Source organism: Mya arenaria, chromosome 5 (genome assembly GCF_026914265.1).
Source record: "Mya arenaria isolate MELC-2E11 chromosome 5, ASM2691426v1".
Lineage (NCBI taxonomy): Eukaryota > Metazoa > Mollusca > Bivalvia > Myida > Myidae > Mya > Mya arenaria.
This window is the reverse complement of record NC_069126.1, coordinates 21687055-21713725: the sequence shown is the minus strand read 5'-3', so window position 1 is coordinate 21713725 and position 26671 is coordinate 21687055. Positions and strand designations below refer to the sequence as shown.

General features: G+C 34.3%; 1 protein-coding gene and 2 long non-coding RNA genes across 7 annotated transcripts; 1 reads left to right on the top strand and 2 right to left on the bottom strand.

Moving 5' to 3' along the window:
* Positions 1-1067: 1067 nt before the first annotated feature.
* Positions 1068-5265, bottom strand: LOC128234273 (uncharacterized). The gene is made up of 4 exons (XR_008260918.1): positions 4187-5265; positions 3541-3747; positions 2664-2797; positions 1068-2311 (listed from the first exon to the last, which is right to left on the bottom strand). It is a non-coding gene; the product is annotated as an uncharacterized LOC128234273 (long non-coding RNA).
* LOC128234274 (uncharacterized) lies at positions 4812-12707 on the top strand. Its single transcript, XR_008260919.1, has 3 exons — positions 4812-4947; positions 10701-10778; positions 11501-12707. It is a non-coding gene; the product is annotated as an uncharacterized LOC128234274 (long non-coding RNA).
* A 478-nt stretch (positions 12708-13185) lies between these two features.
* Positions 13186-24978, bottom strand: LOC128234272 (von Willebrand factor C and EGF domain-containing protein-like). 5 transcript variants are annotated; one of them, XM_052948418.1, is made up of 7 exons: positions 24504-24656; positions 24068-24262; positions 22946-23065; positions 21040-21177; positions 16424-16471; positions 15951-16097; positions 13186-14516 (listed from the first exon to the last, which is right to left on the bottom strand). In XM_052948418.1, exons 1-7 carry the CDS (start codon positions 24520-24522, stop codon positions 14512-14514), a joined length of 672 nt encoding a protein of 223 aa, XP_052804378.1. In that variant the 5' UTR covers positions 24523-24656; the 3' UTR covers positions 13186-14511. The 5 variants fall into 5 exon arrangements, with proteins under 5 accessions (XP_052804378.1, XP_052804379.1, XP_052804376.1 ...); XM_052948419.1 differs by lacking the exons at positions 13186-14516; positions 24504-24656 and adding an exon at positions 24843-24978 and having other exon boundaries at positions 15797-16097; XM_052948416.1 differs by lacking the exon at positions 13186-14516 and having other exon boundaries at positions 15797-16097.
* Positions 24979-26671: the final 1693 nt, after the last annotated feature.

Below are 26671 nucleotides of genomic sequence, written 5' to 3'. Positions count from 1 at the left end.
ATAATTTAAGTTAATATAAATAGCCTGGATGGGTTCCACTTTGAAGTTGTGGATACTGTTTTGTGAGCAACAATGACAATGTTAATGTGCACACTCCATTGTCTTTTTTCAGTAATGTATTCAACTTTATGACAGGCTTACTAAACAGATTTCATACCTATAAAAGCAAAGCCAATTTAGACAATTAGGAACATTCTTATTCATGAAATGAATTAAATCACCTTTTTCAGTTAAAAGTTGACATACAGTCTTTCAATGAATTACATTAAAACTTGTGGAATAGTCAAGCAGGCTATTTCTATGTTCAACAGGTTTTTTTATAAACCATTCCTGTTCAATGTAACTTAATCATAATGCTCACTTGAAATTTTGTACCAATAGTTTTAATTCTTATGTAATGTAGTGGAATTGTGTTATAAACATCCAAATAGTAAAATTTCCTATAAAAATATATTTCTTTGATAAAAGTCTTCTCACCTGGAAGCATATTATAGAAAGCCATAAGGCATTTCATCTGTTATATGTTATTTTCCAATGAACATTTTTTCTATATTTAAACAAAATCATTTATTTTTAATCAGATGCCTTCATAAAACAGGAGGATTTTTGCAGATCACCCCAGAGAAGTTTGCTGCACAACATTATTGTGCATTGATGGAGGGGTGCAGTTTGATGGACAGATTCAAGTTGCACCAGGAAATGCACCACCACACTTGTGGCTAGTTGACCCCAATGACCAGAGGGCAAGAGCAGCCCTCATTGCCAGATTTCAATATAAATACCCTGGATGTGTTAGTTAGTCATCCAAAACATTTATTGTTATTTAAACATTTATTGTTATTTTTGTCTTCACAAGTGTCAAAATGCTTACCATTCCATTTTTAATGAACTTTTGGTTATTGAAAACTGTTATTTTTTCTTTTATAGTTATTTTGAACAATTTCAACAGTTTAAATTGTCATGAATAGACATTTGAGGTTCTTTTTTATATTGAAGTAAAAGCAATCAAGAGGAATAAAATGTCATTCTAGGGATTTTATTAATTATTCAATACAAAATAGAAAGTGTGCATCTCAATAACATGAAGTGTTTGTGCTAATATTTGAATTCCATAGATGTATCATTATTATTATTTCAACAAAGTGAAAAGACAAAGGTAAAACATATATATCTGTGAAATAAGTGAACACTTTATTTGTGTGAATTTAAAATTGACATTTTACATCAAGTTTAACTTGAAAAACAACAACACAATAGTAGCAATCATTATCAGAAAGGGACTGTTAATAGATTATTTATTTTCAAATTGTTGAAATTGAATTATTTTACCAACTTTTATGAAGAAAGACCAAAAAGCAACTGCTATAATCATATGAACAACATTTTAATAGTAAATCTAAGCCTAAAATGACTTAGCCTGACTTTGGCAAAATAAAGCATTTTATGCCATATTTTCTGAGCTTATTTAAACTTTTGTAGTGTTTTATCATTGCTACAAGCATTTTGTTCACATTTCATAGGAAATAAAAAAAAATCAATGTCTAACCATATAAAACATGAATGAGTCCCTTTAAAAATGATTATACATGAATTTGATGCTGTATCATTTTGATAATCACTGACAGTACTTATGGAGAAGATGATTATAACAATGAACAAAACAGTACATGAAGGCTGACAATCATAAATATGTTAAAATAGTGTTGACAGTATAAATAACAATTTAAAAACACATTTACAAAACAAATAAATTGACATATTATCTCTCTAAACAATAACCAATTTACACATTCAGCTATTGGTAAAAAAATACCATATCATAAAATGTATGATTATGAGCCCCTTTTTCGTGATTACAATGTTTGATAGATGTCACTTTAAATGAAAGTGCTTTTCCATATGTATTTTAATATTAGATTACTTGAATATGAACAGGTTGACAGGTAAATAAAGATTTATTAAATGCAATAGTGAATAAATTATGCAAAGCTTCAAGTGTCAGCAATATTTAAGTGGATTGTGAGTTTTTTAAGTAGATAAAATAATCAAAGACTTCCAGGTATATGATTCTACTATAAGACTTCAAAGGTTTATGTTAGAATGTTTGTTGATTTAAAACAGTTGCTGAGTCACATTTTATTTAAGTTATCATTCATGAAATAAATTGTAATAAAGGAGACAGTCAATTGTCAGTTTTTGTTGATGTAATATTTGCTCATAGAGCTCACTCTGGCATTTAAGAAGTCTTTTCAAGTTGCTTGTAGATGGAATCTTGGAAACTCTTGTCACTTTTGCTGCAGTTGGTGTTGTACTGAAATATAAAAATACACACATTTATATAAGTACTTTTTTCAAAGTCTTACTTAGTCTTTAAAAAAAGAATTTCAAATGTAAAAATATTTAGACAGAAAGGTACTGTCTGACCTATAATTTTATGCATAAATATCTTAATAGCATGTACAAAAATCTGAGTACTTGCTCCAGTGACCACTTTGGTGTGGCTTAAAGTTTCATTTTAATATATATTTTTCACAGTTTTGGGGTTTTGATAGTAACTGTTTAACCTTTTGTATCCATTGCATGACTCTTTTGGCATGAAGACACTGCCATAACACAGTCTGTCTCAAGTTTGTATGTTTACTTAGTCATATTTTGTGTTCTACCTTTTTGGAATCATGGCAGCCCCCTGGGACATTGCAGGAAACACTATGTTGGAGGTAAATTGACATAACTGCAAACGATGAACATGTAGCTGTTTTGGCAGTATGGTGCAGCACCAAAGATGATGGACTTGTTTCTGCAGTAAAATATATTCAAATATAAATACATTAGTGTTATTTAAAATAAAAAAGATACATATAAATGACCTGAGAATCACCAATTCTTTTAGAATAACATCATTATATGCTCATTTTTATTCAAATTTAATAACACCTTTATTAAAAAAATATTGACCGATACATCCATGATATTCATTTGAGGCAGGTAAGAAATCTTACTATTTTAAGTAAAAGTGTCAACCCCAGAAAAAAAACTATGGCTTAATCACCAATCAGCTGAATCATCTGTAAAACAATTTTACCAAATTTCCAAAAAAGCATCTTGTAATGGAATTTTAAAGCTGCACTCTCACAGATTTACCATTTTTGCAACTTTTTTTTTATTTTTTGTCTTGGAAAGGGCAATGTTTTGCATAGATCGTAGATTTTCATTTTTCTGAAAATTAATATTTTATGGCTTAGACCGTTAGTAACAGTTAATGAAAAATGCATAAAACATCAATTTTGGAACTTATTTATTAAAATCTGAGATCTAATATTTTGTCAGCTGTCTTATATAACTGGTTTATAAGGATTTTCGCAAAAATTGGCTCGTTTCAAGACAATAAAATAGAAAAGTTGTCAAAACGCTCAATCTGTGAGAGCGCAGCTTTAAATATGTATTAACAAAACAATAATTTTAACGTGATTTTAACTATAATTGTAAGATTCCTGAAATAATTAAAGATGAAAGATAAGTTGCAAATAAGTAATAATTTACCTTCTCCTCCTGCTCATTGAACTTTGGAGGAGTCACCCCGTAGATATATAGGCCAGAAGTGGCCCTTCTATGTATCAGAACAGATACGGAGTCACACCACCTGTCAGCGCTGCCATCTGACACCTCCTCTTCACGTCCATCTTGATGTTGGTTAATTTCTTATTAAAATCATCAAGAGTTCTAATGCAGACACCCTGGGCATTCAGTCTGAAAGTCAAATATTTTTTTCTTTAAATTTTATTACTAAAGCTTCTTAGAGGATATCAGGGACGGGCGGGTGCTATGATCAAAACATACTAACAATAAATTGTGAAAGAAAGAGTGTGTGCCCGACGGCTGACACTTAAAATACTAGTTCTGGCTTCCATAACTTTAATGTTGATATTTATTTGTTTGATGTTTACAACACACGTCTAAAAATGTAATATATAACGTGTTCGCTGAAGTTCTTTAGCTATACAAATACATGTGTAACTTACAAATTAACATATATGGATACCTTTGTGAAACAAATCGTTACAATATTTGAATAAAACAACTATACTTATATAAAAAATCAGTATAAAACTGTAACATAGTAGCTGATTGTCGTCATCCGTCATACTAAGTCAAAGTTCCAAAACAATATTTAAAAAAAATACCCCACCTCTTTTCATTCCTCTTCCACGATTTTTCTTCATAGACATGAGTAATGGTTGGACTTGCTTTCAATGGCATGGCTTTCATCAAGGAATGAATACCTCAGCATTTCATGCTCTGCTCTGGTGGTGGTGGTGTTAGTAGTTTATACTCCGGGTCCCGGCGTGAGCACATTGAAGGGTCTCAGAGTGACAGTTCAACCACCGCACACCTATCCTGGGCAGAACCAGTACTAGGTGCCTTCACCTCTGCAAGGAACTGACAACTTCTGTACATGCCATGCTCTGCTCTGGACCAATTCTCTTTCCTTTTAAACTTTTGCGGCGTCGCCATTGTTTATCTTTTTGACAGGTGCGCGCCAAGAGAGATTTCTACCTCCAATCGGAGAGTTACGCATTATTTATTCCTACGCAAATATTTACACTTACGAAATTTTAGTAAAACGCACGTACGCAATTCGTATTATTTACGTAAGTTGAAAATGTACGTAAAAACTTACGCACAACTTACGAACTGTTAGTAAAACGGGGCCCTGGTAATTTAATCGTTTTCTTCTCAGCTACAGTTTGCATTAAGCTAAAGCAAAGTAATGAAATACATTGTTAGATTTAATAACATTATTATATCTATAGGTGGATGTTCAAAGGCGACAGATTATACTGGTAAATGAAAACTAAATTCTACTTTCGTTTTCATTAATATATCCAGTGATAGTAAATAAATTGGCGAACACTACTTGGAATCTACACTCTTAACTTATGAACCTGAGTAAGCATAATTATGTTTCCTTATTATAATAAGCATAGTGCAGCGTTTTGTGAAAAATGAAAGTCAATGATATCTCAAATGTTTTGTTATTCAAATTCAACTTTCGATTTCCATGACACAATATACAGTCTTGTTACCCTTAGCGGATCAGTATGGAAACAATGCAGCGAGCGCATTGCACAAACGTTCAGCATTCTGGGATTAAAGTGTTTACAGTAAAAAAGAAAAATATTTTCTCTTTTGATTGACATAAAATAATTCAATTTCAGTGTAAAAACATATTAACTGTCCGTTGTTTACATGTGCGAGTAAATGAGGCATTACCAATAACGGATCACGTGACATTCCGATATTGGGGGTTGTCTCAAGCGAGATTTTAGCTGTCAAAATTGACAATCCGATTGTTCATCTTTTTCATTTAACCATATTTAGTCCCTCTTTTATGCAATATACAGGTGATATCATGATATGATGCTTCTTTGGTGATCCGTTTCACGTCAAATCCGTAGAGATCGCATATATGTATATAAAGATATCCGATTTGTTGAATTATTTCAACAAATTATCTGCTGAAAACAATCAGGTGCAGTTCATTTTGAGAGCTTTTGGACCTTTTATCACTGATCAAAATTATTTGAACGTATATAAATAATAACTGTGTATGCATGTGCTAGTAAATCTGTTAACTGTTCATAATTTACTATGCATGGAATGAACTCTTTCTGAATGAGATCATTTATTTTCATTTAAAAATAATTCGACAATGATAAAGTATCCTGAGTCATAAAATCACAGAAAATCACTAAGTATTCAAGAATAAAATCACTGACATTATAAAAAAGTAAAATATAAACAAATATTTATTAACACATAACAGTTGACCAGATATTCTGCATGTTAATGCACCAGTCAATTGTAACCACGGCCCCCCCATGTCCGGGGAAAAAGAGGGACTTTGATTTTCGATTCAGCCATGCCCGTGATAAATCCCCGTTCTGCAGGCACGAACTGCTGGTAAAATCCCCGCCAAATGCCAGGGCAACCCAGGGACCCTAGATAAGGCACATTCCCCGCTATTCTGACGCGAAGATAAAACCACCGCATTCACCCAGCACTGCAGGACCACCTTGAAGGTAAAACACGGCCCGTTTCCCCGGCTATTCCCGTAGCCCCAGAGCTTGGAGGGGAGGGGGCAGGGTTACAATTGACAATTGACTGGTGCATAATATTATGGTACCAACTTATGCAATGATATGAAGTAACAGGTTAAGTGTTAGAAATAGTATAAGGTAAACCTGATACTTTAACCTGAACAAATTACACAGACATCATGATAACCTTGAATGAACAAGCATGATGGCAAAAGATACAACGATTTGAATCAAGATTCAAGCTACTTTGAGTATAAAACATTGCACAATTAAACAAAACAACACTCCTTATGATTTGCCACTCTTTATTTCGTAATTAAAAAAGTGCATTTTATAAACCATGAACGAGTTTCTTTAAATCCATTCCGCGCTGGGTCATTTCACTAAGACATTCGGCCATGCCTTTTTTATCAGCAGATGAAAAGACAATTTCCGGCCCCTTTATCTTTTCGATGTGAACTGCCCCTGAATAATTCCTGCCTATAAAGAAACACATATGATAAGAGACCCCATATTCTCTAGCTGCTTTCCTTAGTGTAAGCTGAATTTGAATAACAAAATATTTAATTTATCATTCAGTATATATTTTTGTAAGCAATAAAATAATTGTACTTTAACTTCTTTTTGATTGTTTTTGTTCACTACATGTTAAAGCTGTTTTAAAAGGACTATATAAGTATCAACAACTTACAAAAAGCTGCACTCTCACAGATTTACCGTTTTGATAACTTTTTAATTTGTTGTCTTGGAACGAGCAATTTTTTGCGTAAATATCTGCACACCACTGCTATAAGACTGCTGACAAAAAAATCAGATTGCAGGTTTTCATATTTCTGTTCGAAAATTAATGTTTTATGCCTTAAACCTTTACTAATGGTTTAAGAAAAATGCATAAAACATCAATTTTTGAACTTAAACATAAAAAATCTGCAATCTATTTTTGTAGCAGTCTTATATAACTCGCTCCCATGGATTTTCGCAAAAACTGGCTTGTTTCAAGACAAAAATTAAAAAAGTTGTCAAAACGTTCAATCTGTGAGAGTGCAGCTTTAAGGAAGTCTATATGTACATCATTGTGTGACTCAATCATTATTAAACTAAAAGTTTAAATTTAAATGCTTGGAGTATGTTATGGATCCCAGACATATAACCCCATTAACAATTAAATCAGGCCAAAGTTGAAACAAGATCATTTTCGGCCCGTTTACAGGGGCGGGGCCAACACTTGACATTAGAGGGGGCGTTATTTAGGGGTACAACCTTTTGTCATACGCCCCTACTTCAGAACCGAAAGTATATGGCGTAAACTATTTGCATGGGGGGTTGAGTTTATGGTGCGGTTTTATCGTGTTTTATTACTTGTTTTCTACGGTATTGAAATAAAAAGTAAACTTTAACTATTTTAGAGAGGGCGCGCGCCAGGTGCGCCCCCTCGTAATCCACTTGTGGTTTAAACTACCAAATCGGCCCCATCCTGTAGACATTTCGGCCCCAATTTTTTGTTTATTTTTCAATAAATAGATAGAGATCAACAAGATGTATAGTGTACAAACTGGACACTAGCAATTGTTAGCTTGACTATTTTAGTATTCAAAAAAAGGAGGCTCTATTACTCGCCCATCATGGCCATAGGCGTCGGGGTCCAGTTGAGGTTTTAGGGCAAGTTTTGCATTTTCACTCATAACCCCAATACCCTTCATTCAAATCACTTAATTCCTCACACAGTTGTTCTGGACCAACACAATGAGGTAATATAACTCCGTATTATCCTAAATACAAATTATGGCCTCTGATTGACATACTTTAGGAACGTAGGTTAAAGTCTTAGGGCACATCGTGTTACGTTATTTTAAGTTTTATGGCAAATACGGCTTTTTACTTTTAACTCCCTTACCCTTCATGTATTTGACTTCAAACTTCACACAATGATTGTCGCACATCTTACAATACGTTACATAATACCATTTTATCCTTAATACATATTTTGGCCCCTGCTTTACTTAGGAACTAAGGTTAATGTTAAAAGGCATATTGGGTCCAGTTTAAGTTCAAAGCTGCAATCTCACAGATTTACCGTTTCTACAACTTTTTTATTTTTTGTCTTGGAATGAGCAAACTTTTGCGTAAAAATATACAAACTAGTTTTAAAAGTCTGCTGACAAAAAATCAGATTGCAGGTTTTCATATTTCCGTTAGAAAATTTATGTTTTATGGCTGAAAGCTTTACTAACGGTTTAAAGAAAATGCATAAAACATCCATTTTTTAACTTAATTATAAAAATCTGCGATCTAATGTTTTGTCATCAGTCTTATATGACTGGTTTACATGCATTTTCGCATAAATTGGCATGTTCCTAGGCAAAAATTGAAAAAGTTGTCAAAACGTTCAATCTGTGAGAGTGCAGCTTTAAAGGCAAGTTGGGGTTTTCACTTATTACTTCCATACCCTTCATTGAACTAACTTAATACTTCGCAAAGTTGGTAAGGGCCATCACACAATTAGGTTATATAACTCCATAGTATTCCTAAATAAATCATATTGCTTTCGACAGTCATTCTTTTACCAAAGTGAAACTTGTTTTTAAGAATGAAGTACGCCCTTGTTTGAGTGGCCGGCATGAGGGGGCTTCAAACTCACTTATGAAGGTCAATGTTACTTAAGATAGAAAAACAGTTGGTACTGGATAACTTTAGTTAGGGTTGACATATTGTGACCAAACTTGGTTAATAGGAAGAAAGCATGCAGGACTTCCATGGAAATACGTCCCTAAGGCCACGATGAAGGTCAATGTTACTAAAGTTAAAACCTCCCAGCTGTAACTGAATCTCACAACAAGACTGAAATTCTTCGGTCAGTCATTTAAAACTTGGTTTTGTCGCATTGCGGCGTTTCTTGTTTACATTTAAATTTCATTTATTATTGCTTTTGATATGCACATGTATATCACCTCATTATTGTATTTATTTCTAAGACAAAGTCGCGTATAGTCGGGAGAATTACGACAGCTATAAATCAATATACTGCACCTGAACTTTCAATATATTTTATGTATATATATTTTAAATGACTATAACATCGTAAACTCATCGCACTCCACTAAAACCAAAATACTTTTTTATGCCGGCGAAGGTGAGCATATTAGAATTGCACCCTCTGTCTGCCTGCGTGTCCTGCTCAATTTCCCTTTCTTGTATGGAAAGTTTTTAAAATAACTTGCCATATTTGATAACGTGTCTTGGCAAGCCCTGTGTCCCTACCTCTAAGGTCAAGGTCACACTAAATGTTTGTTTTTCTTTTGAAAGCTGCATAAAATGCATAGAGTATAGTTGGTAGTGTTCATGCTGTAACTTTCTCTGTGTCAACGGCTTTTAAAATTACTTGCCATATGTGTTCGACATACAAACACGACGTGTCGCGTGCAAGACCCGTGTTCCTGCCTCTACGGTCAAGGTCACACTAAGTCTTAGTATTGCTTCACAATGCAATGGTGTATATAAGGGAAAACAGTATATTAGGTGGTTTGGGCTTTAAAGCTGCACTCTCACAGATTTACCGTTTTTACAACTTTTTTTTGTCTTGGAAAGAGCAAACTTTTGCGTAAATATCTGCAAACCAACGATAAAAGATAGCTGACTAAAGATCAGAGTGCAGATTTTCATATTTCCGTCCAAAAATTAATGTTTTATGGCTTAAACCGTCACTAACGGTTTAAGAAAACTGCATAAAACATCAATTTTGGAGCGCAAATATGAAAATCTGCGATCTGATCTTTTGTCATCAGAATTTATCACTGGTTTGCAGATATTTACGCAAAAAATTGCTCGCTCCAAGACAAAAAATAAAAAAGTTGTCAAAACGTTCAATCTGTGAGAGTGCAGCTTTAACGTTTTTATGGTCTGGCCTTATTCATAGGTCAGTTAAACATTCGAGGGCACTCGTCACATTCTGTGACATGTCTTGTTTTTGCTATATTTCTGCATTTTCGATATCATGGAGTTGATAACAAATTTGGTTCAAAACATATTAAGAGACAGGAGTTGCAGTGACTTAGCATCTTCATGCTTGTGTTTGTCATGGTCGCTTTGACAATTTGTAACATACTAAAGGCCATCGGTTTACCATGGCATTTCGAGGGATTTTGTCACATTCATGTGGCAATTCTGTTCATCCTATTTCAATTACAATTCAAAATACAATGTTTGTAAATGCTTCAAACCGTAACGAAAATATCCATATTCTGATTGACATGAATTTAGTGATGTAAACAATATAACCAATTGAAAAAAAACTTGGTATTTTTTCCGATATACATTTGTGAGTAATGCAGTTAAAACTACAGGGAGAAACCCAGTGGTCAAGGTCAGGCACAATGCTCAGCCCTAACAAACACTGAATGAGAGGCAAGCAACGTCACAACTTAATAACAGTTACATATTACACTTGCATCCAAATTAGGGATGAATGAATTTTGAAAATCGCGTTTCGCGAAACGATATTTCATATAAAAAAATGTATCCTCATTTTCATGATTTTTGCATTTAATACAATTGGATAATTATGATTTATTTGTCTTTGACTACCATTTTGTTTTTTAATTTTAGCTCGACTGGCTGGAAGAAAATGAGAGCGATACTCCACACCATCTTCGTTTGCGTCACACCTTGGTTAAGGTTTCGCATGTAAGCACATTTAAGTCAATATCTCACCGATCTTCTTATAATTCAGCAATTAGCGTAGAAAGCTCAGTTTAAGTGTTGCTTGTAAGCACACATTAGTTATTATCTCAGCAACAACTTGATGTATTGCATTGAGACTTTAAACAATGGTTCTCAGCCATCCTATTTAATATAATTGATCAAATAAGGTATCTGTAATCTGCTAATTATGGCCAATTTATATTCGACATTAGATTAATGGGTATTTCCACATTTAAAAACAAATCAGTGAATCTGGTTATAAGAGGGTATTAAAATGCATTTACGTTTCATTCTATAAATGAAAAAAGATACTAGAAATATTTCGCTGATGCGAATTGATAAGTATCCCTTCTGCTCTTATTCGAAATATATCAGCTGATCCAATAATAATGAACATCCCTAATCAAAACACCTTGATCAATAAAAGTTGGGGTTAGCCTTTTGGAACGCCTTAAACCATAAAGTAGTTGGAATAATCCAGTTTGTTCTTAGCCCTTTCCACCATCTTCATTTGAGAGTACTGCTCCATCTTGATGTTTGGGTCACGTGTTTCGTTTAAGATAACGTGATTTTATATTATTATTATTACAATAATTTGTTAACAGAACTAAGTAGAACAATATGAATAATATGAACATATTTCATTTATAAATATTGCTTGAAAGAAACATAGTCTATTTTGTACTGTTTCGTGTAACCTTCAGGTAATTCCCCTGATTCCTGCAACATCAGACCGGGTGGAGTCAGCACGGAGTTTAGAACAAAATGGCTTCGTACAAAGACATCCTTAAGGAAAAGGATAACCAGAACTGGCAGAAAGGATCCCTCGCTCTCAAGATCACCAAGGCCGGCCTACGAGGCCTTGTTGAAGGAGAATCGCATCGCTTTCAGCAAAAGATCCACTCGTCAGTCCTCCGGGCCAGGCATCTTGCTGCTGGAACAACATGCAGCCTTTGTCTGACAGGAAATGTATTGCAGTGTCCAACAAATGGACTGTGCTCACAACCGCGAAACTGCAAGTACCACAAGACACCATTTACGATACCTTGCCGACCTTGCCCCTCACATATATGTGATGACTTTCGGGATGAAATATGGACTGTCCACAGATATCGTAAACCATCCTGTGGTGGACCATCCTGGAAGAATACCAAAGCCAACCAATGGTGTACGAACCATTGGCAAATAGCCAAATGCTTTATGCCACCTGACGGCTATCACGATGTGACGTCGTACGACGATATGTCGTCACTGTCACACACTGTGCCATCACCGTCATACACTGTGCCGTCACCGTGCGATCACTGTCACAAACTGTGCCGTCACCGTGCCGTCACTATATTACACTGAGCCGTCACCGTGCCGTCACCGTCATACACTGTGCCGTCACTGTCATACACTGTGCCATCACTGTCATACACTGTGCTGTCACCGTCATACACTGTGCCATCACTGTCATACACTGTGCCCTCACTGTCATACACTGTACCCTCACTGTCATTTAATTGGAAATGAATTGCGGAGTTGATGTCGTTATCGGGGTATGAACGCAATTGGGCTGGTCAAAGTGTGTGGAGTTTAATAGAATCCACGCGTACTTTGACCAGCCCAATTTCGTTCATATCCCCGATAATGACATCAAACCCACAATTCATTACTTGAATACTTCATTACACCAATAGTTCATTATGTCATTCACGAATTGTTAAAACAATACTTCATTTCATTTAGGAAACCTTTCAGTTATCTTTTCTTACACATTCTGTAAATGGAATGACCCGACTGTAACTGGACACATTTTATCAAATGATATCATAATTACGCTGGAAAAGATCAACCACTTGAAATCACTTTAAATGTAAAATTGAAATACATATGTATCATAAATTAACACTTTCTAAAATGTTGATTAATATTTTACGGGACTTGCTGAGACAACAAAAACAACAACAAGATGAACAATTTTCATGTCTTTTGTTATGCGATGAATTGCGATCCGAACATGTTGGGTTCATAGGATGATAATTGCAAAGCAGTTCATTTAAGGAATGGAAGTTAAGGTAAAAATATACACTGTTTAATGACGGCCTATTGTTTTATAAGAGGCAAAACTTTTAAGTTCATAGAATTAAAAATATGACATAGACTCTTACATACAAATACGAATATAAAAGTATTATGGATCATAAGTGATTCAAGAGCCTATTATAAATTCTATGATATTAGTAATAAGCAAACATAGCGAACTATGAAAAAAGTATTAAATATCATATAGAAGTTTATTATTGAACCTGTTCAGAAGCATCCGTCAGTTCATGTGTAGTTCTGGCTTCCATAACTTTAAAAGTCGGAACATAAATAGGTCCAAATAAGTTGAAGAGAACAGAAGATTATTTCGACATTTATGAAACAAGGCAATCTCCATTCTTGTCATACAAATATAAACAAGTAAACAAAATATTCATGCGTGTGATCATCGTGATAAAAAAGACAATATTGATAACAAGTAAATAATTTAAGTATAGCTCTGATAGTAATATAAAGTTCATCTATGGCAATATTGTGAATAATAACAGATATCACAAGCTGTATAGATAGTTAATTAGATATATAAATAAAATGTGGGTGGTTAATTCTTCTAACAATGATAAAACTTAAACAATGTCATTGATTAAAAGATTTCTTAAAAAACAGGTCCAAATTAGCACTATAAAACTTGTTGCTGGAAGTTCTTTAGCTAGTCTATGTAATGAAAATGTTTCCTTGTATAAACTGTTATTAACAACATCTATGGAAAGAAAAGAAAAATCGAGTATTAAACATAATTTATCTAATTACCCGAAACGGGTCATTAGAAGTGAAATCAGTTTGATGAAACTTTTTTGAACAAATATATGTGAATTTATGCTATGGGAACATTTTGATTTATATTATTTTATTTATGTTTTTCTATGTAAGATGGGCAGTGGGTCAAGCAAACCAAAGACAAGTGGAACTCCCAATAAATCTAACAACAGTGGAGGGGATACTTCAGCAGACACACAGAAAACCTCAAAGGTTCCTCCTTACTTTAAGCCTGTAACAAGTAAATACATGAAACCAATGGAATAGTTGCAATTCCAATCAGAATTCCTGAACAGACAAGTCAACTTTAAGTTTGGGTTCCATCGCAAATAATGCCAAAAATAGATTGACAAAGAATATGCAATTGCCATAGATTTATTTCATAAAGAAACATATTCTTTTGTTCTACCATATTTTTATGGCGTCTCAGAGATCTGTCAATTCTTTGGGATTCTTTTGATTTAAGTCGAGTCGAGTCAAGTCCGGTAAATGGGTTAACTAGCTTAACACGTCCGCTGGGAACTATTGACTCTAGAACAGTGCTCTTGATCAACGTCCTTGTCCTTGTTTCGCTCGTATTATTCAACGCAAAAAGCATTAGCCTTCTAGGATGTTAAAACAGTTTGACGAACAAGGTGATAGTCATCCTGGAATAAACTGTTATATTTTTGCATTTAAGGAAAGTCTTGGCGGTAAAAATCACAGATTATATTCCATTGATATTTCCGTTAATATTCACTATTTTTGTAGTCTCACACTATGTCAACAAACGCATTCCTATATCTCAGCAGCCCATCATTAGATCGTGAATTTCCGACTTATTTAGTTCGACCTTGGCAGGTTTCCCATATCTTCCGAAAACCGGGCAACCTCAGTCTATATTCCGGATAAAAAAAATATAACACATTTTTAGCAACATTGCTGTTCAGTGAGAAATAGATCTGGTCAAAAGTAAATACAAAATAGTAAATAAGTATAAAAATGATCGTTATCACACCATTTATTATAATAATAATCCTTAGCACACCAATAAGTATAAAAATCATCCTTATCACACCAATTAGTATAACAAGTATCCTTATCACACCAACTAGTATAAAAATTATCCTTATCACACTAATTAGTATAAAAATTATCCTTATCACACTAATTGGTATAAAAATTATCACACTAATTAGTATAAAAATTATCCTTATCACACCAATTGGTATAAAAGTATCCTTATCACACCAATTCCGAACAGACAGTAATAAGACAAAGAACTTTTATTTTGCGATTGAGACAACGTTCCGATCAAAGAAAATGCTGCATGCCTGACAAGATTTAATTTTCGCGAAATCTAGGCCAGCCAAGGATAATAATCTCAATAAAATAGAGTAACAATGTGTTTGTCAGGAAAATCTCTACATGTAAATTGACATTTATAGTTTTCATTCGAGGAATGGAAAAGTGTTTGCTTAAGAAGTTCCTAAAAAACAATGAGTTTTACTCCACAACATTTCAGCATTTTAGCAAAGATTTTTAGCATTTGTTTTATACATAATCTATGCGCTTTTAAAATATTAAAACATACATTATTTTGAGTCATGTTATACTCTAATGTGGAATATGAGTCGAAGTTGAGATTAAGGGACTAAAGCATTATTGTGAAGTTTGTGTCTGCATTACAGCTTAAACATATTTGAAAAAAAATCTAGTTCATGAGAAGAAGAGGAACCAACTTGTTGCCAGCTTGTTGCCAACTTGTTATATGGTAGTATCTAATTAACTGTTTGACTTTACTTTGGACTCAGATGTTTTACATTTCTTTAGCTTGGTGTAAGCTGGTGAATGTGCCGTCATACGTGATTTGTATAACGTATTAACTAAAATAACTGAAGAATATCAATATAAAATGTAAATACATGTACGTGTAAGTTCAAATACCCTTCTCTGTGTGGCTTTGGTAACCAAGATAACCAACCTCTCGAAAAGTGCCAGGTGTAGGCCTTGAATACTTATGTTAACAGTAACGCGACATTATTTATCACATGTTTTACACCCAACATCAATCACAAACATGTATATAGTTATCTTTTAAATATTTCATATTTATATAAACGGGAAAATACTGCCTAAATCAGATAATTATTTCTAAGGGGAATAAATAACCAACATAACCATTCTTCATTTAATAAATGGCAAATTCATTTCGATACCAAGTTCAAAAACACATTTCTTAATCGAACCAGTTCTATGACTTTCCACTTTCTGTCAACAGTTTGCTATATTAAGCTCTGCAAGTCTACTACAGAGAGGCTTAAACGGTACCGGCTGCCCAACTGCAGTCAGGACAACACGCGCCTGGGGGCCTGATTCCTTCACAGGCTGGACACATCACGGGGTCGCAAGTTATGACTCCATTGTGGCACCTACAGTATAGGCATGGGTTGGACTCTTTCTGTGGTACAGTTTCCCCTATAATATGATTTAAAACATATACCATAAAGCTATATAGCAAATATATAAGCAACAATTCTAGAGGTTTTAAATTTTTTAGCTGTTGGTTTAATTTATAATATGCAATGCGAGTTTATTAGACTGTTTACAAAATGACACTATAAATAAGCATTCTAATATTGATTCTTAAGTCGTTATATAATGCAGGAAACACTAAATAAAAACCGTATGCATGGCAAGTTTTTCAGAGGTGTGGACTAAATAATAGAATTTAAACAATATCCAAAGATCTATTTAAAACTCCATTGATTCTATTGATACAGAAACAAAAATGTGATTCTTACCATCATTATACCAAACGCCACTTTGGTAGCATCTGTGAGTCGTTGAAGCTAAAATGATAAAAAAAAACTAAATTATTCCTTAAAACAACAGGACCATGATGGCCCTAAACGGCTCATCTGAGTGAAACCGTTAAAACGTTGTTGTTGTTTTAAAGAAAGAATGAGTTCATAGGTTTATGGCAATGCAACAAGGGATTAAATTATGATCGAGTATTGTCAAATGTTGAAGTAGTTAAGGTCATCCAAGCACAACATTTATATTCACTTTCAAACCTGTTCACATGGTCTAAATTTAATTCTGTAGTTTGAAAAATAAAAATATGTGAAAAGGTCATAGTATAGCTAATCCGAGAACATTATTGATATTTGTTTGCAAAACCTTTCCATTGTTGAAGTTTCAGAATTAAGCAAAAAGGTCAAACAGTCAATGTCATCAAAGCCCAACATTGGTTTTTGTTTTCAAAAATGTTCACATGGTCTAAATTGTATTGCAGTAGCTTCAAAAATAAGAAAGTTGGTCAACATGTCACAGTATGTCATCCGAGGACAACTTTGATACATGCTTTTAAAGTTTAAGTATTAGCCGGGGCAATATGATCCTACTTTGTCGTAGCCTGTACGCGCGGGGGGTCCCATTTTCCCCAAATGAGCCTTTGAAATTCGCATTTTTCAGAAGAAGAAAAAATCAACATTATAAACAGACATTTAACAAAGTCGAGTAATTTCAATTCCGCTGCTTTTATAAACAATGTGAAATAAGATGGATTCTTAGTCAAACGGCGTTTTGCGCCAATGGAGTGTCTTTCTGTAGGACAAGCAGCCTCGTTCTGAGATTGACCTCTAAATTGACTAAATATAATTATGGAAAACCCAAACCAACTCGAGAACTAGCAAATTAATAAAACGAAAACATATGTGGATTTGACTCATCCACTGTTTAACAATAGAAGGAATATATCCTTAAACGCTATATTATATGACTGCCATGAGCTACAATAATGTTGTTACATATATGTGCCTTAAACTGTTTTCCGTGTTTCTATACAATGTTCGTGCTTTGAAATGTAGCCGTATAGTATCACGGCGATTTGAGCTATGTTGCACAGCTTAATCAGCAGCTAAGACAAAACATTGGTGTTAAAGCCGATTCCTATTCAGACTTTGTAAAATACCCGACTATATGTCCCTAAATGACATATGACACGTGTTTAGTGTATTGTCATCACATTCACACCTCTGGAATTAGGGGCCAGTCGTTGTATAAATAAAACAAACGAACTTTATAAACAACAACAGTGTTGTAGGCAAAAGGTTTTTTATTCTCTTTATTGAGATTGAGAATAAGTATAATTACTCTTTTTTTCGAATATTCGAATACCAATTTTGACATTCGAATACCAAACGTTTGATTGAATATTCGAATATTCGTTTGCATCCCTATTTTAAACTATACACACGGTCCACATGTTATTGCTGCAGCTTCGAAAATAAGAAAAAAGGTCAAAATGTCACAATCAATGTCATACAAGCTGCCGCGAACTGTCGCGAGGATGACATTGACGATATGAATAGTTGTTATACTTGTTAAATCACATGTTTAAATAAAAATGCCATATAAATAGTAATTTACTTAATGTTAATATTGCATACAACTAAATTTGTTAACGATAGTGTATGTAGTTCTTATAAAGATGTACTCCCTCCGTAATCCATGTACTATATCAGTGTGTGTTATACCACGTGACAAATTGCGTCATAAATGCTATTTCGGAAGGCAATATTTTGCTTCGACTGAAGACTTTAAACAAAGATAAGTTCACTTTTTTCTTCACCATTTTAAATGAAACAAAGCGCAGGCTACGCCGCTTACAGAGCCCCGTCCTCGGTCTTTTGCCAGAGTTTGATTGAAAGTTTAGTTTCTTCTTCAAACCTTTTCACGAAACGGCCGTCTGACGGAGCCCTGTTAAAACATTATTTCGGAAACAGGTTTGTCGAATTGTTTGATGAAAATAATCAAGTTATCAAACTCCGGTAAAAATACGAAAGCGGGGTCTTTAAGCTGCATAGACTTCCCTTTGTTTCATTTAAAATGGTGTAGTAAAATAAAAGCGGTCTTTGTTTTCAGTCTTCATTTTAAGCAAAATGTAGCCTTCCGAAGAAGCATATATGACGTAATTTATCACGTGGTATACACACACGGTATATTATCACTTGTTAAACTTTTACTATACGTCATTGCACCGCTTAAGTTTGCATTTTTGAGTAGCACCGCTGGTGTGTTTTAACGGTGCCTTTGCACTGCCGATGTCTGCTCCGTTAAAACGGGATACCGTGTAACTCGGAATTCTCGTGTATTTCAAGCCCTAATACTTAGTATATAAAGCCGTGCGATTTATATTCGATAGAGATAAATTAACATTGGATCTTTCCGGACTTACATTATAGCAGGTTATTTTGGAGATAACATGTGAACAACCCTTATTTAATATAAAAAACAAAATCGGATTATTGCTAACTATCTCTATTTGTGAATAAATTTAAATCATAAATTTATAGTGACTTTGTGTTGATTAAAGAATTCATAAAAGCTTGGAAAAACTTTATGTCTTTGTATCTCTCAACTACAGTGTGGCAAGTGTGGGGACGAATGAATAAGTGAAAAATAAACTTCGCCACACAAGCACAACATTGATATTTGCTTTCAAAACTGTACACATGGTCCAAATTACATTGCTGAAATTTGAAAAATAAGAAAGACGGTCAAAAGGTCGCAGTCAATGTCATCCAATGAAATTCTTGATATTTTTTTTAAAACTGTACACATGGTCCAGATTCCAATGTTGTAGAGTAAAAAAATAAGAAAGTAGGTCAAAATGGGTTTTGGCCAGCTTTGAACCTAGGAGCACGGATGCTACATAAAAAAAATATCAAAAGTTTGTGCCAAGCGGTTCTAGACAAGAAAATGTTCATGGTTTATCTTAAAGAAGTCTATAAGAAACTTATAACCCAAGGGGCACGATTTGAACAAACTAAATAGAGGACCACTATATGATGATACATACACAATATCAAGGGTCTGCGCCTAGCTGATTCAGACAAAAAGATTTTCAAATATTTCCGTATAAGTCTAGATCTATAGTAGTCTTGTCAACCCTGGGACGTGGCAGGTTATGTCCCCAGGGGCACAAATTGAACAAACATGTTAGAGGATGACTGTATGATGCTACATACAAACTATCAAGGGTCTGGGCCTCGCAGTTCAAGACAAGTAGACTTTCAAAGTTGTTAGTATAAGTTTAAACTTATTTGTTTTAAATCGATAAGGAAACAAGTAAGTACAATATTAAATCAATCACTCTCGTTGGCACGATGTAACGCGAGAGTGTGGTCCTGTGTTGTGAGGGAGGCCGGAGTACCCGGAGTAAAACCACTTGTCCGGCTAGGTGACCACAAACCAAATTCACCTTTGTGAAATTCGAGGACGCTTACCATTGCGCTAGCCAGAAAACCAAGTTTGTCCTGATAGCAGTCTATATGAGCCTTGTGATCTATGCGGCGGGTCAAGTTTTGTTTTGAACAAACTTAATAAAGGACTTCTATATGATGTTTCATACAAAATATCAAAAGTCTGAGCCTAGCGGTTTCAGAAAAGAATATTTTCAAAGATTTCCCTGTATGTCAGACACTTGTGACCCCGGGACAGGGCCATGATTTGAACAAACTTGACAGGGTACCTCTAAACTCTGTAACACACCAAATATCTAAGCTAAATATCTCATGTTTTTTGTCAAAAATATTTTTACAATTTTTCCTTTCGGTTGCCAAAAGTTTTTCATGGAATTCTCTGTTTTTGACATTTTTGAAAAAGCACAATTCAAGAAACATAAGAGTGAAGTTTCATCGAAATTGGCAAGACGGTTTATATGGGAGCAAAACAACATTTTCAGTTCTGACTAGTACATTTTGCTTTCTTGCATTTACATCTTGTGCTTTCTGACTTGCGACATCTAAGCGACAGTAGTGTTCAAAGTCATCTTACTTGATGCTATCTTCCATTCATTTTCAATGTCAATTCAGTTTAGTTAATATAATCTGTCACAAACCATTTAGAAACTTCACATTCTCCTTGAGACTGAAAGGCACATGTAAAAAATCACTTTGTAACATGTCACTGCCACGAAGCAGAATGTAAAACAGCACCGTTTTTGACAACAGAAGGCGCAAGTTCTTAAAGTTATACGGAAACGGCAAACTCTCAGAAGTAACTAGTCACCGTTTTCAGTTTTTAAAAACTATATTTAGAAAATTAAGGACGTAATAGAGCAAAACGTACAAAAAAGAAAGCAATATGTTTAGGCTGTACAAGACATAAAGTAAGATGTATATTTGTTTCAATACCTTTCCTTAGGAGATGTCGCTTGGAGCAATCATTGACAGACAACAGACTGCGGACCGAAGGCCGACGGACGGTGGGCGATAGGAAAAGCTTACATTGAGCTCTATGTGCTCAGGTGAGCGGAAATCAAATCAGTGTCTACATAAACTGTATACTTATGATACTCATCATTTTAAATTGTATAGCAAATAGTTGGATGATGATCAATGCACTAACTTACTTATAGGAATTCTGCACACCTTTCCACAGCCGTTTCTACAACATTTCTGTTCATTCGGGCAATCCCAGTCATCGGTGCACATGTGAATACTCGTGCACTCTCCGAAAGGCCACGGAGTAGGGCACTCTCCTGCTTTTTCTATTATTTTAATATATGTTGTACAAATAAAGCAAAGTTAAACGAGAGTCCCATTTTAAGAGGCACACGCTAAAGACTAACATTAACTATTTATAAGAGTCACAAGGACACAAGACTAAGAACTAACATTAACCTTTTACATAGAGCTATAAGGACACACGGCTAAGGACTAACATTAACTTTTTACTAGAGTCACAATGACATAAGACTTAGGACTAACATTAACTATTTACTAGAGTCACAAGGCCACAAGGCTAAAGATTAGCATGAACTTTTACTAGAGTCACCAGGACACAAGGCTAAGGACTAACATTAACTATTTACTAGTGACACAATGACACAAGGCTAAGGACTAACATTAACTTTTACAAGAGTCAAAAGGATATAAGACTAAGGACTAACATTAACTTTTTACTAGAGTCACAAGGCCACGAGGCTAAGGACTAACATTAACTATTTACAAGAGTCACAAGGACATAAGATTAAGGACTAACATTAACTATTTACTAGAGTCACAAGGACATAAGGCTAAGGACTAACATTAACTATTTACTAGAGTCACAAGGCCATGACGCTAAGGACAAACATTAACTATTTACTAGAGTCACAAGGACATAAGATTAAGGACTAACATTAACTATTTACAAGAGTCACAAGGACATAAGATTAAGGACTAACATTAACTATTTACAAGAGTCACAAGGACATAAGATTAAGGACTAACATTAACTATTTACAAGAATCACAAGGACATAAGATTAAGGACTAACATTAACCATTTACAAGAGTCACAAGGACATAAGATTAAGGACTAACATTAACTATTTACAAGAGTCACAAGGACATAAGATTAAGGACTAACATTAACCATTTACAAGAGTCACAAGGACATAAGATTAAGGACTAACATTAACTATTTACAAGAGTCACAAGGACATAAGATTAAGGACTAACATTAACTATTTACTAGAGTCACAAGGACATAAGGCTAAGGACAAACATTAACTATTTACTAGAGTCACAAGGACATAAGACTAAGGACTAACATTAACTATTTACAAGAGTCACAAGGACATAAGATTAAGGACTAACATTAACTATTTACTAGAGTCACAAGGACATGAGACTAAGGACAAACATTAACTATTTACTAGAGTCACAAGGACATAAGACTAAGGACTAACATTAACTATTTACTAGAGTCACAAGGACATAAGACTAAGGACTAACATTAACTATTTACTAGAGTCACAAGGACATAAGGCTAAGGACAAACATTAACTATTTACTAGAGTCACAAGGACATAAGATTAAGGACTAACATTAACTATTTACAAGAGTCCAAGGACATAAGATTAAAGACTAACATTAATTATTTACAAGAGTCACAAGGACATAAGATTAAGGACTAACATTAACTATTTACTAGAGTCACAAGGACATGAGACTAAGGACAAACATAAACTATTTACTAGAGTCACAAGGCCACGAGGCTAAGGACTAACATTAACTATTTACAAGAGTCACAAGGCCACGAGGCTAAGGACTAACATTAACTTTTTACTAGAGTCACATGGACACAAGGCTAAGGACTAACATTAACTATTTTCGAAAGACATAGAACGTACAGCACATGTTTTATTTCAGCATAAGCATTTAGTTGCATGTTGTTTGGTCTCACAATATTAGAAGATACAACATCGTATTGCTTCATAGTGCAAATTAACAAAATGCCGTCAAACTATGGATGTGAAGTCTGGATACATACCGATACAGCCGATCTTTGTGCAGGATACACTGCCGTCTCTGCAAACGCAACTGTTACACTTATCCTTAAACGTTTCGCCGTGTGCATAGGTCTTTCCGTCTGTGTGGAAGCACTTCTTGTCTACAATACATTAGTGTGTCGAGGACACAACGTTGTGACTATTAGACCTTAGATTCAGCTCAATAATAGTCCACAAACAACCAAGAACGGAAACTCTTTATCTAATTTATATCGATTGGGATAACTTCGGAGAACTAATATGAATAATTATTGGGTCCGTTTGGTGAACAGAAACCAGTTATGTGTCCTTTTTGACATACCAAGATAGTAATAACTTGGTATGTTACCATTCACATACAAAATGTTATGATTTTAGGACTATTCAACTCATAACTAATGCACCTTTAAGTACATTAAAAATATCCGAAAAATAAACAGTGTTGCTTCAATTGTCGTTTGCACTGTCACCGACATAGTTTTATACATTTTGAATAAAATGTTATCAAAAATTATTTTGCATTATCAATAATACAATGTAAACTAAAGGGACAAGTCATGCATCCAAAAATATACATTATATCTTTCAAGTTCACTACCTATCTGAATTATTCAAATCAAGAGTATTGACAAATATTCAATTACTAACGTCAATTTATTTTAAAGTTAAGTGACACACTATGATTGGATACTGCAACACATACAAACACTTATCATTTAGGCTAAGAACGATACATTTGGAAGGGTATCCATTATTACTACAAGCTACATCCAAGGTAAAAAGTCATAGCTTGGTTCATTACTGTTCTTGGCTATTGTACCAAACAGTTTAGCATCAGATTATATTCCATCTTTCAGTAGGTTTTAATTTAAACATACTTATAATAGATATATTACATAAAAGTGTTCTTTATTTATTATTTTAATATCTTGTTTCAATATTATGATAAGATTATTAAAAAGTTTTCTTCGTGAAATATATCTATTTGTTAGTTTGTTAACAATATTAAATAATTTTAGGTACAGTTTTATTCTAGCAAAACTTACAAATTAGTTTGATAAAGAATTAAAAGGAAAGTTAAATGTAAAATCACTGTACTAGTGTAAGCACTTTAAACAACTTACAGATAGGACTGCATATGGGGCAGCAGGAGTCGGAATTTGTGATGACCTCCCCATCAGGACAATCTGGAATCATGCAGGCTGCTACCGCACACTCGAGAGGCGGACTTGGAGCGGCATTAACGCTTGTTAGCACCAAGGCAATAACCGCACTTATTAACACAGTCGATAAAGACATTGTGTTTTGCGACGATTTAACTAAACAAAAAGAGAAAATAACTGTTTAAGTATATATTTGTTTTGTTCCAGGTTAAGGCATCGTGTTATAAAATAAACAATGACTAGCATTCACATAAATGCTTTTGAATTAAAGAAGATATGTATTTAAAACAACAAATATAAAGTGACTTACATTCTAATTCCAGCATATAACATAAAAATCATCTTTCATTCTATTTTGCTTTATATATCATTTATTTGTACAAAAACAAACACCCACCTGATTCGTTTGTAATCATTGGTCAACTAATGCGGATATGCGGATATGCATATTGTCATTTGCACGTTTACCGTAACGGTACGTGCAAGCCCGATGCAGACACGGATGTCAAGTAAACAATCCTTGACATTTACAAAAAAAAATATTTTGTTGAGCGGTAAGTAATATGCAATTGAGATGTATAGAGTGCAAATGTTAAATCAACTTTACTGTATAGAGTGCAAATGTTAAATCAACTTTACTGGCGTTTTTATTTGTATATAACATTAGTTTTCAGTCCTTTAGTATCTAAGCCCTATAGAATAGTAAGAACGTTTGCGGCCAAGATTAAAAACATACCTTAATAAATATCAATTCAACCCGTTGGAGATGTCCTTCGTCTTTTTATGCAATTTCGCAAACTTTAAAATACACACCGAATAAAGGTATGAGCATGTTACGAATGCATAAAAGAAAACAAACAGGAGGCGAAACCGTATCCAATATATAACAATGGCAGATGAGGTTTTAGGACAAATATAACCGCAATTTGTCATTTTGAAAGAATTTGTAAACGTTTAAGGTTGTTTACATTCAAATATTTATGTTTATGTTTATGATTGTTGATGTTTAATAGAGCTGTTTCGTATGAAGGTTGATATGAGGTGTTCAAGAGGCCTTATGTGCAAGCATTAATTGATTTTCCGTTTTCGTAGATATAAACTTATATACATGTCAAAACAGACTTTGTGTCTTTAAAACTAATAAACGTTATGCCGAAACAGTGCAATTATCTCCAGTAGCAACAAGTAATATCGTTGTGTAGCCATTGCATTGTAAACGTTGTTTACAGAGGGCGCGTGCATTAATATACGTAAGAACTGTAGTCGTAATTACTTGACTATGTGATTTGAAAACGGTATCATAATCACGTAAAAGAGTTTAACAGTGTGCAATTGTTTTCGTGATATTGGGACCAGATTGAAATCGACTTCGTTCATGATAGGCTATGACTGGCTCCGGCCCACCGTACTACTGTACAATGCATTTTGTCAGAATGTATAGAATTGTACTGCTATAAAATGCAAGTTGGTATATTTAGTTTGCCCTAAAATTAGCTTCTAATATAAAGTTTGTATTTACAAAAAGAACGTGTTTGGAAGTCTATAGATTATGTCAATAACGATATCCTATATATGTGACCGTGAAACCGGGTTAAACCCATTGGCAAATGATGTTGAAGCTCTTGCAATTAAATATCAATTGCACTATTCATCGGAGGGAAATTCCCGACGGCTTTGGGGTGAAGTAGCCTCAGTGTAACCAAAGAGATCATTGTCAGTGAGCCAGTTCAGGTCAACCCATCGGTTCACATCCTGTTTCAGAATTTGAATGCATAAATAAACAGATCCTTTATATCATCGGCTCAGCATTTAACCAACTAATATGACGAATAACTTTTCAAAGCCATTTGTATCATCTTCAACAAATTAAAAAACGCTTCCATTTGGATAGCAGTTAATTTCAACTTAACTGGTTATAATTTAACAAAAACATTGTGAACCTGAACTGGACCACGCACAAATGAATGACTTCCCTACTAGAGGTGGCGATACACTTCATTATTAGACTAATACTATATAAAGACATAGTTTAAACCCTAAAGCGGGTTATGTCAGATGGCGGTCTTTGTATGACTTTATAGTACCTTTTAGAGCTAGCACTGTTGTCCCGGCACTGTTGCATTTGTTCGCGGGTGATGTTGTGCAGGTGATGCGGGTGACGTTGAGTACTTGAAATTAATTTATCAGTGTTATTTTTACTGAATTGTTCATTTTTTTAAGTTGATGCTTTTTAATTGTGTAATGAATGATAAATATTGGGACAGGGGTTACGTTATGGCCAAACAAACCAGTTTAAGCCTTCAGTTGACTTGTGTTCCAGTGAACTCGTGTTTCACTGACCATTCCAAAGAGGTAATCCCATCATTTATGGGTAAAGCCATTTTGATTCGTGTGTGGTCTGTGTGTGGTCTGTGTGTGTTTTTGTACGTTTGTAACTTTGGTTCATCGTCGTTTGGGCCTTTGTCTTGTGTCTTTTAACATATTTTTTACTACTGGGTTTATCCACAAGCTTAATCTACAATTAATCGACAACAAAAAGTGTGCTGCACTTCATAAACCGGCAAC

Bases quoted from the DNA above. Each gene is read 5' to 3' on its own strand.
- LOC128234272 (XM_052948416.1), bottom strand. The intron at 23,066-24,067 runs GTAAGTTGTTTA...AATGTATTGTAG, and splicing joins CCCCATATGCAGTCCTATCT to ACAAGAAGTGCTTCCACACA. The intron at 21,178-22,945 runs GTATGTATCCAG...TTAAAATAATAG, and splicing joins CACAAAGATCGGCTGTATCG to AAAAAGCAGGAGAGTGCCCT.